This window comes from Geotrypetes seraphini, chromosome 7 (genome assembly GCF_902459505.1).
Source record: "Geotrypetes seraphini chromosome 7, aGeoSer1.1, whole genome shotgun sequence".
Classification (NCBI taxonomy): Eukaryota; Metazoa; Chordata; class Amphibia; order Gymnophiona; family Dermophiidae; genus Geotrypetes; species Geotrypetes seraphini.
Window position 1 is genome coordinate 190,320,886 of NC_047090.1, and position 20,157 is coordinate 190,341,042.

The 20,157-nt window shown below is 45.5% G+C and overlaps 1 protein-coding gene across 3 annotated transcripts in view; it reads right to left on the reverse strand.

Annotated features, from left to right (window-relative positions):
- The window catches only part of GSTZ1 (glutathione S-transferase zeta 1), a 32,859-nt gene that overhangs the window by 8,977 nt on the left and 3,725 nt on the right, over positions 1-20,157 (reverse strand). Inside the window, exons 1-4 of one of the 3 annotated variants that reach the window (XM_033951285.1) lie at positions 13,600-13,707; positions 12,744-12,795; positions 11,396-11,463; positions 6,287-6,367 (exon numbers count right to left, since the gene is read on the reverse strand). In XM_033951285.1, coding sequence (XP_033807176.1) covers positions 6,287-6,367; positions 11,396-11,463; positions 12,744-12,795; positions 13,600-13,617 — 219 coding nt within the window. In that variant the 5' untranslated portion in view covers positions 13,618-13,707. Of the gene's footprint in view, positions 1-6,286; positions 6,368-11,395; positions 11,464-12,743; positions 12,796-13,599; positions 13,708-20,157 lie in introns of those variants that run through there. The other 2 variants (XM_033951287.1, XM_033951286.1) reach the window with 2 other exon arrangements.

Consider the following 20,157-nt stretch of genomic DNA (forward strand, 5'->3'; position numbering starts at 1 on the left):
CAATACTCTATGCTCTATTCATTATTTGCATATATTAGTATAATCTCTATACAGGGCTCTTCTCTTCTATATATAAGTTCATGTAAACCTTTTTTTTCCTTCTCTTCCTGTATTTTAAGTTCTTGTAAACCGTGCCGAGCTCCACTTCTGTGGAGATGATGCGGTATACAGTGTCTACGATGAGCTGTCAAAACTCAAGATTAACAAGGCAATGGGGCCTGACAACCTACACCCCAGGGTGCTTAGGGAGTTGAGTGATGTCTTGGCAGAGCCACTGTCGGCACTCTTCAACCTCTCCCTTAGTACAGGAAGCGTCCCGTTGGACTGGAGGACGGCTAACGTCATTCCACTTCACAAGAAAGGCTCAAAGATGGAGACAGCAAACTACAGACCAGTGAGTCTAACATCTATAGTGAGCAAACTTATGGAAACTCTGATCAAACGACAATTGGATAAGATCCTGGATGAGGAAAATCTACGGGACCCCCGTCAACATGGATTTACTAAGGGGAGATCATGTCAATCCAACCTGATCAGCTTCTTTGACTGGGTGACGGGGAAGCTGGATGTTGGGGAGTCCCTGGACATCGTGTACCTGGACTTTAGCAAAGCATTCGATAGCGTACCACACCGCAGGTTGCTGAACAAGATGAGTTCTATAGGATTAGGTGACACATTTACGAAATGGGTTAGGAACTGGCTTGGTGGTAGGCTTCAAAGGGTAGTGGTGAATGGCACCCCCTCAGAAATGACAGAGGTGATCAGTGGAGTGCCACAGGGTTCGGTCTTGGGACCGACCCTATTCAACATCTTTATAAGAGACTTGGCAGAAGGGCTTCGAGGTAAAATAGCATTATTCGCCGATGACGCCAAACTAAGTAATGTAGTGGGAAAATGCACAACGGACGAAGATTCAATGCCCGACAACATGATGCACGACCTACTCCTACTGGAGCGCTGGTCTAGGACCTGGCAACTCAGCTTCAATGCCAAAAAATGCAAAGTCATGCACCTAGGCAACCATAATCCATACAAGACTTATACTCTTAATGGTGAGATCCTAACAAGAACGGTAGCAGAACGGGACTTGGGGATGATCGTCAGTGAGGACATGAAGGCTGCCAGTCAGGTAGAGCAGGCCTCATCCAAGGCAAGACAGATCCTAGGTTGCATACGCAGGGGTTTCGTCAGCCGTAAGCCGGAAGTCATTATGCCATTGTATAGATCCATGGTGAGGCCCCACCTGGAATACTGTGTGCAATTCTGGAGACCACATTATCGCAAAGATGTGCTGAGATTGGAGTCGGTTCAGAGAATGGCCACCCGGATGGTCTCGGGACTCAAAGATCTCCCGTACGAAGAAAGGTTAGACAAACTGCAGCTATACTCGCTTGAGGAACGCAGAGTGAGGGGGGACATGATCGAGACGTTCAAGTATCTCACGGGCCGCATCGAAGCGGAAGAAGATATCTTCTTTTTCAAGGGACCCACGGCAACAAGAGGGCATCCATGGAAAATCAGAGGCGGGAAACTACGAGGTGACACCAGGAAATTATTTTTCACTGAAAGGGTGGTTGATCGCTGGAATAGTCTTCCACTGCAGGTGATTGAGGCCAGCAGCGTGCCTGATTTTAAGGCCAAATGGGATTGACACGTGGGCTCTATTCACTAGGCAAAGGTAGGGGAGGGTCATTAGGGTGGGCAGACTAGATGGGCCATGGCCCTTATCTGCCGTCTATTTCTATGTTTCTATATAAACTTAAGGTTTAGTTTAGTATATGCTGTTTAGCTGTCTGTGCTGTGTTCATAATTTACCTCTATCAGTATGATCCCTATGTATGCTCTGAAGATCCACTGTTCAGCTGTCCATGCTGTATTCATGTTTTACATACATCAGCATGATGGGGAGAGTATGTTGCAGTGGTTAAAGCCACAACCTCAAGCTCAGTATTCTGTTTCAGCATCCTGAGGTTGTGGGTTCAAATCCACACTGCTCTTTTGACCCTGGGCAAGTCACTTAATCCCAATTCAACTCTTCCTCCTCCGACGATGATAACCAGCGTTCGCTCAAAGCTGCGTCAGGGGGGCAGGAGGGTAGGATGTGATCTTCTGCAAAAAATAAATCAAAATAAGCCAGAATGCCGCTTTCACTACAAACAGAGTGCAGACCAATATAGCTTACTGCAAATCGGCATCAAAGATGGCCACGGCGCAGTGCAGCCTCAGTTTAAATATTCTGTGCCGTCAGAACGAATGACGACACGGCATCAGCTGTTCATACAGACTTCAAATTAGAAGTAAAAAATCTTCAAAGTAAAAGTGAAAAATCTTCAAAGTAAAAGTAATGCTGCATTGTGGATTATGTGCCACCAATATGAGAGGGGGCAATAGGAAATTAGCCCTCCTCAGGAAGGAACAACAATGGATCCGCCGTTTGTGTACGGAGGAACCCAATGGTTTGAACCACAAAATTGAGTGGCACTTCTTTTTTTGAATTTCAGCAACTGTAATTATTGGGTTAGCCCATCAGCATTTCAAAAGTCATTTTGCCCGTGTGATTCTAGTGCTGGTTTTTACTTTGAAGATTTTACACTTTTACTTCTAATTTGAAGTCTGTATGAACAGCTGATGCCGTGTCGTCATTCGTTCTGACGGCACAGAATATTTAAACTGAGGCTGCACTGCGCCGTGGCCATCTTTGATGCCGATTTGCAGTAAGCTATATTGGTCTGCACTCTGTTTGTAGTGAAAGCGGCATTCTGGCTTATTTTGATTTATTTTTTGCAGAAGATCACATCCTACCTTCCTGCCCCCCTGACGCAGCTTTGAGCGAACACTGGTTATCATCGTAGGAGGAGGAAGGCTGAAGGGACGCTTACACAGCCCCGCACAAGCGGCCCAGCAAAGCTGTTTCAAAAGATAAGTTGCTGTAGCTGTATTTATAAGCCTGTTGAAAAAGTGTTTGCTGGGCTGTGGACCTTTATCACAATTTAATGGACTTTAATGTTTATATTACTTCATTCAAAATTTAACAAGTATTTATCAACGCTGTTTAAGGAGGTTTTTTTATAAGCCAGTGAGGTACTTACCCTTTCCAGTCTTTCAGCAAGATTTCATTTGTCTGAAGACGGGGTTCTGAGGCTTTTTTCTTCCTTATATTAAATTCAGTAGTTGCAGTATTTCATGAAATGATTTAAAAAAAAAATTTTTAGGAGTTGAGTTGGTATATAGATTTTTGTATTGAAGAAAACCCACTCTCCTGCATTTGGTTTATAGAGCAAGTCACTTAATCCCCCCAGGCACTGTTCATCCCACAGGTCAGACCCGTTGGCAAATGTTGGCATAATGAGGTTAAAGAGTCACTTGGAGTGATGATTTTAATATTAATGACCTTGTCCTACTAGATTTGCATGGCAATATCGGAGACAGCTAGGAAACTCGGAAAAGACCACGGTAAGCCGTTTTGGATAATCTGCTGCTAATATACATGCATGCTAAATCGGCTGAAACCGGTTTTGTGAGCACCATAAAGGCAGATTTTAGTTTTGAGAATCTTCCCCTTATTATATTCCTCAAAAAAAGAAGCTCCCTATGGAAGAGGGAATTGATCAATTGGCGAATATAGATCTTGAGTTAATCGATTTCCTGGTAGATTCCCAAGATACTATTCAATCACGCGCTACTCTCTTGATCTCCTGTTTAAAAGAATCAGGTAAGGTTCTTATTATGAAACTTGATTTCAGGAGTAGAGAGAAAAAGTTTTGTGGAGATAAAGTTTTGATCTTCCCCGATGTGTTGAGAGCTACACAGCTTAGGAGGAAAGCCTTCTTGGCACTGTTAGGAGTGACTTATTTTTTGAGATTCCCCTGCAAGTGTCTATCCAGGATAAAGATTACGTTTTCTGGGACCCACTACAGTTGGAATCATTTCTTCAGGATACTAGAACCTAGCTGATTTGTTTATTGTTTTTCAGATGATGGGGTGTTAGTATAAATATCGCTCTGCAAAATAAAGGAAATTGGGGGGGGATGGGGTTATTATTCCTTTCCCTTTTGTTGAGCGATGACCAGACGGATACTGCAAAATAGGCCCTCTATTTTGTAAGAGTTCGCATGAAGGGATTGCTACCTGAGGCACCACCACTGGGTAACTCAGGACCATCCTCTTCAAATGAAGAATTAGACTTTGATCCCTACTTGGACAAAATGGAACTTTCAACAGTAAAGTGACGTCGCATATGCGTGAAAGATAAATGACAAAGAAAATGTCCAAATAAAGAGATTCCAGGAGGAGTTTTTTTTTAAAGAATTAAAAGAAGTAGAAAAGTATGATTGCTCATCGCAACTGACTGTAGAAGAAGCCATCCTTGTTTATCCCGAGATTATTCGTAACAGCAATGCCACCCACCCAAGTCAGCTGTAAAAATCATCAAGGCAGATGTAAGAGCTTCTATGAAAGAGGATCTGGCAGAAGCAATTCTGTTGCTTAGAGCAACACTATATTCAATTAGTTTTGGGTTGCATTTACAGCTATTCTACAAGTTTAATGTATAAACTGTTTTAGGTTTTCCAGATTGTTGGTTTTGTTTTAAAAACTACCAAAGAATGTGGTTCATATTTTTAAACTGATAAAGTTTCTGTTCCTGATTTTTATCCATGCCATGCTACTACTTTATAGCCACTTGATAAAAACAATAAATAAAACCTTAGAGGTGTATTTTCAAAGGCCTTAGACCAGGGGAAGGGAACTCCAGTCCACGAGAGCCATATTCCAGTTGGGTTTTCAGGATTTCCCCAATGAATATGCATTGAAAGTAGTACATGCAAATAGATCTCATGCATATTCATTGGGGAAATCCTGAAAACCCGACTGGAATACGGCTCTCGAGGACCGGAGTTCCCTACCCCTGCCTTAGACTTACAAAGTTCCCTAGTAACCCCTGGAAAGTGCTTTGAAAATGAGCCCCTTATGGTTTTCATTTTTTTTGTCTTTTCTTTAAAGTGGCCAATACAGTAGAGCAGGGGTCTCAAAGTCCCTCCTTGAGGGCCGCAATCCAGTCGGGGTTTCATGATTTCCCTAATGAATATGCATGAGATCTATGTGCACGCACGGCTTTCAATGCATATTCATTGGGGAAATCCTGAAAACCCGACTGGATTGTGGCCCTCAAGGAGGGACTTTGAGACCCCTGCATTAGAGCGTCAGCTTCCTAACCAGTAGTTCTGGGGTTAAATGGCGTGTATGTTGCCTTCCTTCAATCAACACGGAAAATACATTAGCACATTAAATACAGACGAGTCGGAGTCGAAGGATTTATCTACCAACTCCACAGCCCTGAATTTTCCTTTTCCTTTGTTTCAATAATCCATGTCCTTACTTTGTATTTTGAATTAAAAAAACAAACTATGAAGAGAGTACAGTTTGGTCCTGGCCATGTGCTATTATTTTTTTTATTTTTAATAGGATTTTTATTGAAGCTTTCATAATACACACTCATACAACAGACAAAAGAAAGTAATCCGTGTGCTTCCTTCATGGAGACTTAAAGGTACACCCCCCCCCCATCCCACCCAAGCACCACAGAGTCAAAGGTTCAGCAGAGTACTACGGGCTCTATGGGACACACCATCCCAAAGAGGTGCCCAGATGACCTTGAACCTATGCCATGGACCAGGCCCTCCCCACTTTACATCTAAATATTCAAGTTTTAACTAAGTGAACCGTTCATTCCTCCAAAGAGTAAGTGCAGGAGTTTCAGCCTGTCTCCACAGTTGGAGGATACATTTCCTAGCCAATATGCTTTTTGCAGTAATAAATTGCCCACACTCCTCCCCTGGGACAAGCCCAGAGAGGAAACCTGAGAAAACAGCAGGACATTCGCCCTCAAAGGGATCCTTTTATACAGAATATGCTGTAGAAATAGTCCAACAAAGAACCAAAACCTATGTAATAAACCTTTGGGAGTAAAGTGGCACTTTGGACACCATGCAGGAGAAGCAAATCCAGAAACCTAAGTCTGATATGATAGAAATTTGTAATGTTGTTCTTGCAGAGCTACTGAGCGAATGGGCTACGATTTACTTTGTCAGTTTGCTCCGGCACTTCTAGATGTGATCAGAGATTTCCTAACATGTTCTTGTATTCTCATTATTTATCCTAGCAGCTACACAATGGACTGTAGTTCTCCTTCTAAATTGTAAGTCGCCTTGAACCTTTGTAGGCACAGAGCAACGCACAAATACCAGATTCGATTAGAATGTCGAAGGGTTAAACAAGACTCGCTTACCGATTGAGACAGTGTGATGCCATCAATTTCAAGAGACGGGACTTGCTGCATCGGATTAATGTCTGTAAACTTGCTGGAGAGCTGTAGACAAAAAGCAGGGTCTTATACATTTTTCTCTATAACAAACTTTGACAAATCCCCCTCAATGTATATTTGCATGCTTTACGATAAAAGTACAGGGAATTTTCCTGAAGCAGCATGGGGCAGATTTTGCTCTGTGGCCTCTCTTTTTCTCCTCGGGTCTCACTGTCACAGGTTTCAGGGCTTGGAACTGTGTTTCTTGGCAATCATCAGATCGGTCCAAATTGCCCAGTATAGCTGAGCCCCATTCAAACTAGAACCTGCAATGTGGGACAAAATACCAGGAGTCTACTGTAGGGCTTTTCACTTTAGAATATTATAATAAATTCCAAAATAAATGTTAAAGAAAAGTTCATATTCTGGCTTCTCTGGAGACAGAATAAACTGGAGTCTTTGAGACTGAGAACCTGGACAATGAGGGTAACATTGTCCCACACCGCAGACTGCTGAACAAGATGGAATCGATGGGGTTAGGAGTAACACTAACTGCATGGGTTAAAGACTGGCTAAGTGGCAGATTTCAGAGGGTGATGGTTAACGGTACCCTCTCCAAAACATCGGAAGTGACCAGCGGAGTGCCGCAGGGCTCAGTCCTGGGTCCACTCCTCTTCAACATATTCATTAGGGATTTGACTCAAGGGCTTCAAGGTAAGGTAACCTTATTCGCTGATGATGCCAAACTATGCAATATCATAAATGGCTACAATCTGCAGAATACTATGGAACAGGACCTCCGTACTTTAGAAAGTTGGTCCTCTGTCTGGCAGCTGGGCTTCAACGCCAAGAAATGTAAGGTCATGCATCTCGGACATGGAAATCCATGCAGAACTTACACCTTGAATGGAGAAACTTTAACCAAGACTACGGCAGAACGAGACTTGGGAGTGATCATCAGTGCAGACATGAAGACTGCTACTCAAGTGGAGAAGGCTTCATCTAAGGCACGGCAGATGATGGGTTGCATCAAGAGAAGTTTCGTCAACAGGAAGCCTGAGGTCATGATGCCATTATACAGAGCCATGGTGAGACCTCATCTAGAATACTGTGTGCAATTTTGGAGGCCACATTACCGTAAAGATGTGCTCAGAATTGAGTCGGTTCAGCGGATGGCCACCAGGATGGTCTCGGGGCTAAAGGGTCTCTCGTACGAAGAGAGACTGAACAAATTGCAGCTCTATACTCTAGAGGAGCGTAGGGAGAGGGGAGACATGATTGAGACATTTAAGTACATCACGGGACGGGTCGAGGTGGAAGATGATATCTTTCTTCTCAAAGGACCCTCAAACACAAGAGGACATCCGCTCAAACTCAGGGGAGGGAAGTTTCGTGGAGACGTCAGGAAGTACTTCTTCACGGAACGAGTGATAGAGCATTGGAACAAACTTCCAGTACAGGTGATCAAGGCCCGCAGTATCCCAGACTTCAAGAATAAATGGGATACCTATGTGGGATTACTGCGAGAGTCATACCAATGAATAGGGTCGCTAGGATATAGACTTAATAGAGCAGGTCAGTAGAGTTAAGGGGGCCAGTAGACTTAAAAGGGGGTCAATGGTATGGGCAGACTTGATGGGCTGTAGCCCTTATCTGCCGTCATCTTTCTATGTTTCTATGTTTCTAACATTCTGCCAAGGCCATGATAAGGGGAAAAATTCTGTACCTGCTGCAAACACATTAGAAAGGACTGGGGTAAATTATCCATCAAAATGAAGTGAAAATAATGTGAAAGTGCTCAGAAAATTCATCCAGATCTTAGAAGATAATATAGCTGCTCTGCGCCATGAAATAACTTTTGGATACAATGGCATCAACCAAAAATGGAGTCAAAATCAGTTTCCGCCCGCTTCTCATCAGCAGTTAAAATACAGCCTCAGCACCCTGAGGTTGTGGGTTCAAACCCCATGCTGCTCCTTGTGACCCTAGGCAAGTCACCTAATCCTCCACTGCCCCATATACATTAGATAGACTGAGAGGGAAAATACTTGAAGTACCTGGATGTAAACCACTTTGAGTGTAGTTGTAAAACTGCAAAAAGGCTGTTTACGAGTCCCAATCCCTTATTACTCCATCACATTCTGAAGTGAAGAAATAGCCCAGTGACTAGTGCAGAGGTCTTTGATCCTGGGGAACTGGCTTTGCTGCTGAAGAATGTAGTGAAATCAGTTAGCTTAGCAGGGTTTAAAAAAGATTGGGATAATTTCCTAAAAGAGAATTCCATAGGCCATTCTTGAGATGGCTTGGGGAAATTCACTGCTTATTCCTAGGATAGGCAGCACAAAATCTGTTTTATTCCTTAGGATCTTGGGACCTGGGTTGGTCACTGTTGGGAACAGGCTACTGGGCTTGATGGACCTTCAGTCTGTCCCAGTATTGCAGTTCTTATGATCTAATGTAAGCCACTATAGGACAATGAAGCCATTGTGACATCACTGATGAGGTTAACGCTTTTTTTTTTTAAATGGCATTTCGCACATACATAAGTTGGGCCATAACGCATTCAAATGCATGTATGTAGGTGAGAGTCACCTCAATAATGGTTTGGGGTCTGCAAGGAAGAAAATTTTATTTTGTTTGAGCACATGATACAATGTTCATAATCAAAGCAGGAAAAGAAAATGAAGCTTTCCCTTTCCATTCCCCCAAGGGCAACAGACTGATCCAGGGCATTTCTTCTGAGACTAGGGTCAGAGGAGGACTACACCGAATCCAAAGACTCAGTTCATGACAGGGCCCAGGCTCGGCCCTAGCTGTGATTCATCGCCTCTGCCTCAGAAGTTCAATGTGAGTTAGATTCATTTCACTAGGTATTTCCCTGTCAGGCTCACAATCTAAGCTTGTACCCGAGACAAAGGAGGGTTAAGTGATTTGGCAGGATTTGGTGATTAATGGTGATTTGGTGGTTTGGTGGTTAATGGTACCCTCTAAAACATCAGAGGTAACCAGTGGAGTGCCGCAGGGCTCGGTCCTGGGTCCATTCCTTTTCAACATATTCATAGGGGATCTGACTCAAGGGCTTCAAGGTAAAATAACACTATTTGCCAATGACGCCAAACTATGTAATATAGTAAGTGAATGCAGTTTACAGAATTATATGGCGCAGGACCTGCTTACATTGGAAAGTTGGTCCTCAACCTGGCAGCTAGGCTTCAATGCTAAGAAATGTAAAGTCATGCACCTCGGAAGCGGAAATCCATGCAGGACGTACTTCTTGAACGGAGCCTAAGGCACCTGGGCCAATCAGAATAGGCCCATGTGCCTCAGGCCCCGCCCCCAGGAGGGGCCTAAGGCTCCCGGGCCTATTCTGATTAGCCCAGGTGCCTTAGGTCCCACCTGTGGGCGGGCCTTTGGGACGGCTGGGCCAATCCGGCCCCATTCTGCCGGTGGCTGCCTGCCGGACAGGCGGGTTTGGCTCCCGTCTGTCCGGCCAACTTAAAAAAAGGTACGGGGAAGGGGGGTGGGGGGGGGGGGGGTCATGGGGTCGGCCGGGGGGTTGCGGGTCGACGGAGGGGGACGATCGGGGATTCGGGGGGGGCGATCGTTGGGGGGAGGGGGGTTCCGTCAAGGGCAGGAGGGCCTAGGATCCCTCCTGCCCGTATTGTAGTGGGGGGGTAGGGGTAGGGTGTCGCCGGGGCCAGGAGGGCTTGGGCTCCCTCCTGACCCAAGCCAGTCGTGGGGGGGGGGGTCGCTGGGGCCAGGAGAGCTTGGACTCTCTCCTGGCCTGATGTTAATCGGCGGGGCAAGAGGGCTTGGGCTCCCTCTTGCCCCGATATTGTCGGGGGTGCCGCGGTTGGCCGGGGCAAGAGGGCTTGGGCTCCCTCTTGCCATGATGTTGTCGGGGGGGGAGGGTCACGGTTTGACATGGCAGGAGGGCTTGGGCACCCTCCTGCCTAGATGGCTGTGGGGGGGGGGGGGATTCTGTAACCGGTATTGTTTTTGACACAGCGGTTACAGAATCCAGCTTTTAGGCATTTGGGGCTTAGGCATTTTTTTGTTTCATTATGGCTGAAAAGTGTAGACATGGTGTGGGTGTACTATTAGATGTAGTGGTGATTGGACGTTTAGGCAGAGGAAGGCCATAATCAAAACAAGGACGTTTGGTTTGGTTATGGACACTTTCCCTGCTTCTGCGTTGAACGTTTAAGGACTTAGGCCAAAAGAGGACTTAGACGCTTTTTTTGATTATGCCCCTCTAAGTTTTTCGTGTCCCCAAAGCCCAGAAGATGTTTTGAGTTTCTCAAATGCTCAAAAAGACTCAAACTTTAGAGATGACAGAGCCTCCACTTGCACAGTCACCAAGTCCTCAGTGCACAGGTCTCTTGCAGTGTTTAAAATCTGAATCTGCCCATTGTTGGCTGGTTAAATCCTTTTGGATATCCATAGAGCATTATATCCAAAGTCTTTTTTCACTGCTCTCTTCCGCGTACGGTGGAGCAATTCATTCTTAACATGTCGGGTATGTTTCGTGGCCTTCCGAAGGGGGGTCCTCACTGGTGTGTCTCCTTGCTCATAAATGTACCTTGCGAACTTGGACGGTTCTGGAACCCCCATCTTTTGGGGGATGGAGATCATTGGTGCATATTTTGGCCTCTTGGGAGGCTCGAGAGGCTGTGGGCCATGCCCGCAGACGTAAAGGTATTTTGCTTGTTTGGGGAGCTTATTTGGCTTCCCTATCACCTCGAAGCTGCAGCCTCCTATGAATATTTTATCTTAACCAGTCTAGTAGACGCTACGCAATGATTGGACACTGCATTCTGGGGGAAGGGATCTTTGAGGTCCAAGAACACGGGTCCTTGGAATGATTGAGGCCTATTGGTCACGTTTGTCTATAATATTACCTTTCTCTTCCTCCCCCCCATTTTTCCTCCTTTTTTTAAAGGTGGGGTTAGGGTAGGGTGGGGATCTTGTTCTTAGATATTTGCTATTTATGGCAGTTGATATTGTTGGTTTGTGTTTCTTTGTAATTGTGATTTCTATACAATAAAAACAGATTTGAACATAAATTCTGAATCTGCCCTACAAAGCACTCACCTGCTGCCCCCCATCCTTGATGAGATTGACAGGAGCCTGGTCATATTCAATGCCCTTCAGAGCCAGAGCTGCAGGAAGAGAGACAAAACATGCACTCAGTATACAGGAGACAGTCAGCAGACAGGGTAAAGGGATCTCAGGCCAGTTCCTGTCTTCAACTGCTGGGCCTGGACCGAGATACATTAGCAATAATCTCTGTACTGACCCTGCTTTTCCCTCCCCCTGACTGCTCTTCTGTATCTGCATTTAACACAGCACAAGAGCGTAATATCCCTTACACACAAAATTTAAGAGAAAATTAACTGCAGCTCCCCGAGGAAGCTCTGGGGGCCGAAACATGGACCACATAGGAGATATGATTGTGCCATGTGACGACTGGAGATGGCAGGAAGGTGTTCCCTCCAAAGGCAGATCCCACAGCAAGACAGGAACTTCCCCCATTAATACCAGAGCAATCACCGAGTGCTGGACAGCCTGAATCTGCATCTCAGGACAAGCTCACCCTCCCGGCCTGATTTATGGCATTACTGCAGACAAATCTCATGAATATTCATGACACGTAAGCTGAAATTCAGGGCAGTTGTGGCTCTCAGGGAGTGGCATAGTGTCCAAACCCACTCAGCACTGGGTTCAGTTTGTCGTACCACCTATCACCTTCCACTTCCCCTCTAATGATAATATGGAGAGAGGTAAGAGGGATGGGAAGGTGATTTGGGTATAACCCGCCTTGTATTTCCCTCCTTACCTCCCTGGAATAATCACATTTCTTTTCCCCCGTACCCTCTTGCTCCCTCCCCCCCTCTGATCACTTCCAGCCAGCGGACGCTCAAATAAGCAGTGTTTTTACCTCCTGCATAAGATCCACCAGAACCAACATGTCCAACCAGCGTAGGAAGTGGCGGCAGCAGCAGATAGAAAGCACTGCCAGTGGGAGTGGGGGTGAGAAGGGAGATGAGATACTAAGACGATTGTGCTGTAGGTTTTGCTGGCTTCTGCCTGCCTCCCTTTTTTCAGCCAGCAGCTGAAACTTTCTAGGTATACTGAGGCTCCAGAGGGACACAACAGCTTTAACATTTCTGTCTATGGTGTCCCTGTCACAGAATTAGCAAGTCCTCTTAAAGATGTCAACAATATCCATCACCAAATCTAAACCTGTATTCATCAACACCTGGAATACGACGCAGTTGCCAGTGACCCTGGCCAGCCTGCTTTCCCTGTCACTTCTGTGCTTGTCACTGGTCTTTCTGCCACTGCCACCCTTCCAGGTGTTCAACACCCAATTCATTTCAACGCCTGTCCCCTTCCGCTTTTCCTTCCCCTTCAAGACATACAGGGAAACTTCTCTCACCAATTCTCACCCTCCAGGTGCAGGAACTTCGGAAATAAGTGTGGAGGACAGGCTGCAAGAGAAGAGAAAGGAGAGGTGAAATCCAGAGGTGCCATGAGTTTACCATTGTCCATATACCCCCAGTCTTCCCGAAACATGCCCTGGGGACTTCTCAGCCACTCAGCATATCCACACTGAACATGTCCGAGACAAACCTAGAGGACAGATTTGGGAAGCCCTATTGTTACCTCATTCCCTCTCTGAGAAACTCCCTAACCTCTTACTTGTCCTGTTTATCTGTTTTAATTAGATTGTAAGCTCTACTGAGCAGGGACTGTCTCATGAATGTATCTAGTAGCAGTATACTGAGCTGGTTACAATACCAAGACCCCAGTGATAGATCAAGTATGGCAGAAAGGCCCCAACAGTGGTCCAGCTTTAGAGTTTTGGGAAAGGCCCCTATAGAAGCTGGCTGTAGTGGGGCTTGGGTGGTCAGGCCTTGTAATGAACCCTGGACCAGCTCCAGGATGGAGGGAAAAGCACCGTGTAGTTAGCCCTGAGTTGGGGAGGGGGCCCTGTGGCAAGCCCTGGACCAGATCGAGGTGGCGGGAAAGGTTTCTTTAGGAACCCCCAATCTAGGGGTAGGAGGGCCCCATGCAGTGAATCCTGGACTAGAGCTAAATTGAGGGAAAGGCTTCTGTAATGGGCAAAAGGCCCCATAGCAAGCCTCTTGGTCCATGTCTAGGTTTGAGCCCTGAGCTGGCTGTGGGGGGGAGAGTTCTTGTGGTGAACCCTGGATTAGATCTAGGTGGCGGGAAAGGCTCCTGTAGCAAGCTCTGAGCTGGAGGAAGGGCCCTGGGGCTGCATTTCGGCTCACCTTGTTAACAGACTGCATGTTGCTGGCTGCAAAGAAGTTCAGCTGAGGTCTGCTTGATTCTACTTTTTGCCTGGTAGGGATTGAGGAGGAGGGAAAGAAGTGGAATTTGCCCTCTAACCAATGAGCATTGGGCTCCAGTCCCACCTCTCAGGGCTGCTGCAGGGCGATGCCACGAAAGCAGACCCGGAGTTGTCTTTTTATTAGAATCTCCCGATTTAATGGCTGACTGACAACTCTTAACCCGTGTTGTAACATTATATATATTGCTGTTTTCCAGGATTACAGAGTTTTTCCTGCTCAGTCTCTGATTTTTCTGTCCCAGTTTTGGGGTTAGCTCACTCCCCTTTTTAGCTGTAATTCAAGAACAGTGTAGGAGGAAATGCATGTCTTCTTGTTTCTCTGTCACAGGACTAGACTAATTATTCTTTTGTGCAAAGCTTTAGATTTTCTGTTAGTTTTAGGAAAGTTTTTCCTCTGGTATCTTTGAGATTTTGTCCAGTGCAGTAGAAAATGCAGACAAAAATGGAACTAGAAATTGCATGCAATGCATAGAGGAGAACTAGAACTAGAAATGCATCTTTCTCTGTTTACACTGTGCTCATTTCTTCTGTATTTTGTCTAGATACCAGAGTACCTGCTTCCTGGAGCTTACAATTTAACCTAAGACATACAAAGAGACAAATAAGTTGTGTGTGTAGCTAACAAAAGTTGCCACGAGGGATGAGTTTAGAAGCCACATTTGACCTGGCTAAGAGGTTCAGGAAGGCTGTCCAGATATTCAGAGCAGTAACTGGAAGGAAGAGTGAAAGGGAGAGGCAACCGAGCACTTCAAGGTGAAAGCACAAAGGTAGGGCTGGAGATTAGTGACTCCTCAAAACCAAAAAGAGTTTTACTGCCCCTGCTTGTGGCCAAGTATAGAGTTTGAATTTAACATAGAAGCAGGTAAGAAGCCAATGTAGTGATCTGAGAAGAGGGGTTAAATGTTTCTTAATGGCTGCAGAAACAAACCCATCCAGCCCGTGCACTTATTCCTATCCCAGAGTGTGAGCACAGGAGCCCTACAAAAGGACAGCTGAATGTAAGTCACCTTGAGCTACTACGGGAAAAGGTGCGAGGTGAAGCCTGATCTGGGAGATTCTCCATCTGCGCTTGTGGAGGAGACTGGCAGAGTGGTTAGAGCTACAGCCTCAGCACCCACACTGCTCCTTGTGACCCTGGGCAAGTCACTTAATCCCCCCATTGCCCTAGGTACATTAGATAGATTGTGAGCCCGCCAAGACAGACAGGGAAAAATGCTCGAGTACCCGAATAAATTCATGTAAACCGTTCTGAGCTCCCCCGGGAGAACAATATAGAAAACTGAATAAATAGTGTGAAAAGTTTCAGCCTCTGATAACCAGAGCTGGTATTGTGACATCATAATGCCTCATCCCACCAATGCCCAAGAGCCAACCTCATCAGTGATGTCACAATGCCTCATTCCACCAATAAGAGCCAACCTCATCAGTGATGTCACAAAGGCTTCATTGTTCTATTCTTGGCTCACTTTTCCTACATTATGGTTTCTAGAGTGGTGCAGTGGTTAAAGCTACAGCTTCAGCACCCTGAGGTAATGGGTTCAAATCCACGCTGCTCCTTGTGGCCCTGGGCAAGTCACTTAATCCCCCCATTGCCCCAGGTACATTAGATAGATTGTGAGCCCCCCCAGACAGACAGGGAAAAAATGCTTGAGTACCTGAATAAATTCATGTAAACCGTTCTGAGCTCACCCAGGAGAATGGTATAGAAAACTGAATAAATAGTGTGAAAAGTTTCAGCCTCTGATAACCAGAGCTGGTATTGTGACATCATAATATCTCACCAGTGATGTCACAAAGGATATAATAATAATAACTTTATTTTTTCTATACCGCCATAATCTTGCGACTTCTAGGCGGTTTACAGTGAGAGAGCTGTACAGTCAGCAATTACAATGTGAGAACAGGTAGGAAGTCACTGAGTAATCAGTGATTACAAGTTACAAATAGGTTACAGTATAAACTTGAACATTTTACATCAAAGGGGCTGGATGGGCAGCGAATTACAGAATACAGAAGGTGAAGAAGACACTGAATAATCAAGAGAAGAACAGAATACATTTGTGAAGAAGCGTAGTATCAGCATAAAGAGAAAAGTATTAGGATGGGGGGGCTTTGTCTGGCTGGGAAATAAATCTGTTGAATAGGGCAGTCTTGATTTCTTTCCGAAAGGCGCCTTAGGTCTGCCTGGCTTTGTCGGTGAAGTTGCCTAACCAGGTTTGCTGTCTGCCAGCTTGGAACTTGAAAGTTCTATCCAGGAAGGTTCTGTATTTGCAACCTATGACCTTCGGGTAGGCAAAGAGGTTGCGATTTCTGGTTGTCCTTATGGGGGTGTAAAGTTCAAAGTGAGGTAATAGGTAAATTGGGGCCATTCCCCACACCAGTTTATAGCAAAAGCAGGAAAACTTGAATAAAATCCATGCCTCGATTGGCAACCAGTGCAGCAATTTGTAGTAGGGACTAATGTGGTCACTTTTCTTTAGTCCGAATATTAGTCGGACGGCCGTGTTTTGCACTATTTTTAATTTTTTAAAGGTTTTTTTGGGTATATCCACATAGATGATATTGCAGTACTCTAAGGTGGATAGGATCGGTGACTGTACCGGTAGTCTAAAAGATGGTGGTCGAAATATTTTTTGATGGTTTTTAATTTCCAAAGTGTGGAGAAGCATTTTTTGGTCACCGAGTTTGTGTGTTCAATCAAGGTCAGGTGGGTGTCTAGGGTGACTCCTAGTATTTTTATAGTTTTGGACATTGGATAATCATGACCATTTAAGTGTATTGTTGTGTTGATTTTGTCTTTGGGGCTTGCCATGAAGATTTTTGTCTTATCTGAGTTTAGTTTCAGTTTAAATTAATAGACCATTGTTCTATTTCGGTCATGATGTGGGAGATTTGTTTTGGGGTGTCATTGGTCACGTTGGTCACTGGGATTAGGATGGAGATGTCATCGGCGTATATATAGTATATTAGGTTTGACTTTTGTAGAAGGTGGCCTAAGGATGAAGTACAGATGTTAAATAAGGTGGGAGATAGGGGGGAACCCTGAGGAACTCCCGATGGGCTTTTCCAAGAATTAGAGTATTTCCCGTCGTAGACCACTTGATACGATCGTTTTGTTAAGAAGCCCTGGAACCAGGTCCAAACACTTCCTGAGAGGCCCATTGCGTCTAGGCAGTTCAGCATTATTTCATGATCCACTAGATCGAATGCGCTGCTGAAGTCCAGTTGTAAGATCAGGGCACTGGTACCTTTACTGAAGAGATCATATAGGTGGTTGAGGATAGAACCTAGGACTGTCTCTGTGCTACACTTGGATCACTTTGCTTTATTTTGATTTCTAGAGTGGTGCAGTGGTCAAAGCTACAGCCTCAGCACCCACACTGCTCCCTGCGACCATGGGCAAGTCACCTAATCCTCCATCGCCCCAGGTACATTAGATAGAGTGTGAGCCCCCCAGGATAGACAGGGAAAATGCTTAAGTTCCTGTATGTTAACTGCTTTGAGTGTGGTTGTAAAAGTTCCAATCCCCCCTTCTCACAGAGGAGGCTGCTTGGAAAGACCATCAGGAAAGCTCCATTGTGCCCTGGGGTCTGGAATGTTGCCAGGTATTCAATGCACTTCAAAGGCTAAAGAAGCCTCTTCCATATATGACCAGAGCCTGATAGGGAGACATAGCTGCCTCTAAAGCAGGAGGGGTATTTATATACCACCACCTATCAAATTGATCTAAGGTGCTCAATCATTTTCCCTATCTGTCCTGGTGGGCTCAATCTATCTAACATGGAGGATGGAGCAGGGTAGGATTTGAACCCACAACCTCAGGGTGCTCTTACCCCTATGCCACTCCTTCCCTCTTTTCTCCCCTACCTTTAATCCCTTACATTTCCTCACCTAAGCAATGCTTTTGTCCTATGTTCCATCTTATTTAAATTGTTGAAAGTTCTTTAGGGCAGGGACTGTCTCTTGCACGTTTGCATGCATCTGGTAGCACTTTATAAATAATAAATAGTAAGTGTCTTAAGAACGATTTCTCAGAATAGCTAGCAGAAGCACTTCCCATTCACGGATCTCTAGGCCCTTTCACAAACCCACTCTGCAGTGTGCTTGTCTACAAAATTTCAGGTATATCCATGTCTGGTGAGGAGATCTGAGCTAAAGAGACACTTTGGAAGTAACGACTGGGGTACAAGAAGAGACTCGAGATGATGACACTGGCAACTAGTCACCTCTGCAAGCAAGCATAGAAGGCAGCCCTCCTTTTGGTTATCCTCAGGCAAGCACAGCAACCTCACATCGACTCCACAGATCACCCTGAGCAACAGATTTCAGCTCCTACAAGAAAGATCTACCAGAACCCAGGAGGATATTCAGGAACACATCCAGGAAACCCGGCAGATGACCCCAACTCAAGAAGCTACGAATTTGCACCCCCCCTAGAAGCGCAGAGTAGTTGTCATTGGGGACTCAATGTTGTGGGGAACCGAGGGACCGGTATGCAGGCCAGATCTACAAACTAGAGAGGTCTGCTGTCTACCAGGAGCCAGGATCCAGGATGTGACTACCTGCATAGGAAGAATAATCAAGCCCCAAGACCACTACCCAATGCTCCTCATTCACGTTGGGACAAACGACACCACCAGGAACTCACCGGAGAAGATACAAGAAGACTTTAGAGCCTTAGGTGAGAAGCTGAAGCAACTGGAAGCGCAGGTGGTCTTCTCCTCCATCATACCAGTAAGAGACAAGGGGAGAGCTAGAGAAGAACGGATCAAGAGGAATAACGAATGGATACGGGGATGGTGCAAGGAGATGAACTTCAACTTCCTGGACCATGGAGAGGCACTTCAGGGACTGCAGGGATCAGATGGGATTCACCTAACCAGAAGAGGGAAGAACGTCCTGGGACGATGCCTGGCTCACCTGCTCCGGAAGGCTTTAAACTAGGTGAGCCGGGGGAGGGGACCCACTCTCACACCAATAAGTAAGTAACTCCATCTTAGAACCTGAGGTAAGTAATCACGTGAATACTAAGGGAGAAAGAGGCAATACCAAAGGGAATAACACCATGATCGAAGAAGTCAAATTCTCTCGCGTCAATACAGAGAGAGGCAGAGCGAGGGACAGAGACTTAGTACCTGAGGTAAGTAATCGAGTCGGTAAAGTGGGGGACAGTGGGAGAGATGGAGACTCTATTTTGGAGTCAGAGGCTAGGAATCGTGTGGACACTGAAGGTAAAAGAGGTAATAGAAAGGGCGACAAAGGCAAGATTGAAGGGGACAAGCTATCTCAGACAGAGAACACTCCATACAAACAGAAGGAATGGACAGCCATGTATGCTAATGCCCATAGCTTGGGCAACAAGATACTCGAACTGGAAACGGAAATGAGAAACGCTGACCTTGATGGAGTGGTGATATCAGAAACATGGTTCTTGGAGTCCCACAGATGGGATATGGTCATACCAGGATATAACTTACTCCGTTATGACAGAGAAGGCAAATCAGGAGGAGGGGTAGCTCTGTACATTAGAGAGGACATCAAAGTTACTAAAGTTACAGACATCAAGTATACGGGAGAATCCTTCTGGGTGAACCTTGCCAGGGGCTATAACAAATGCCTGTATCTAGGTGTTGTATACAGACCACCAAGACAAAAGGAGGATACAGATGAAGAACTAATAGAAGACACTGAGACCATCACACTGCGTGGAGATACAGTGCTGGTAGGAGACTTCAATATGCCCGATGTGGGCTGGAACATACCCTCCGCTGCAACCAGCGGAAGCAAGAGGCTACTGGCCTCCATGCGAAGAGCATGCCTCAAGCAGTTGGTATTAGAACCCATCAGGGATCAGGCAATTCTAGACCTGATACTCACCAACGGTGACAGTGTCACAGAGATATCGGTGGGAGAAACCTTGGCCTCCAGCGAGCACAATATGGTGTGGTTCCACCTCATGAAAGGAACCACTAGGTCAAACACATCGACTAAGGTCCTAAATTTTAAAGGAACTAACTTTCAGGGCATGGGGGACTATGTCTACGAAGTGCTGCAAAATCAATACACGACGGACAATGTAGAAGTACTATAGTTGGCTCTGAAATCTACCCTGCAAAAAGCAACCAACATATACGTAAAAACCATGAGTAAAAGACGCAGAAAAAACAGACCACAGTGGTTCTCTGTGGAGATCTCAGAACTAGTAAAGCAAAAGAAAAGAGCTTTCGCTACCTATAAACAATCACAACGGCCGGAAGCTAAAGAAACCTATCTGACAAAATCTAGAAAAGTTAAAACGACAGTCAGAGAGGCCAAACTCAGGATGGAAGAAAACATAGATAGGCAGGTAAAGGAAAGGAAGAAATCTTTTTTTAAATACGTTAGCGACAGGAAGAACACAAGCGGTATTGGGCGCCTGAAGAAACCTGATGGCAACTTTACAGACTCGGATGCAGACAAAGCAGAACTACTCAATAAC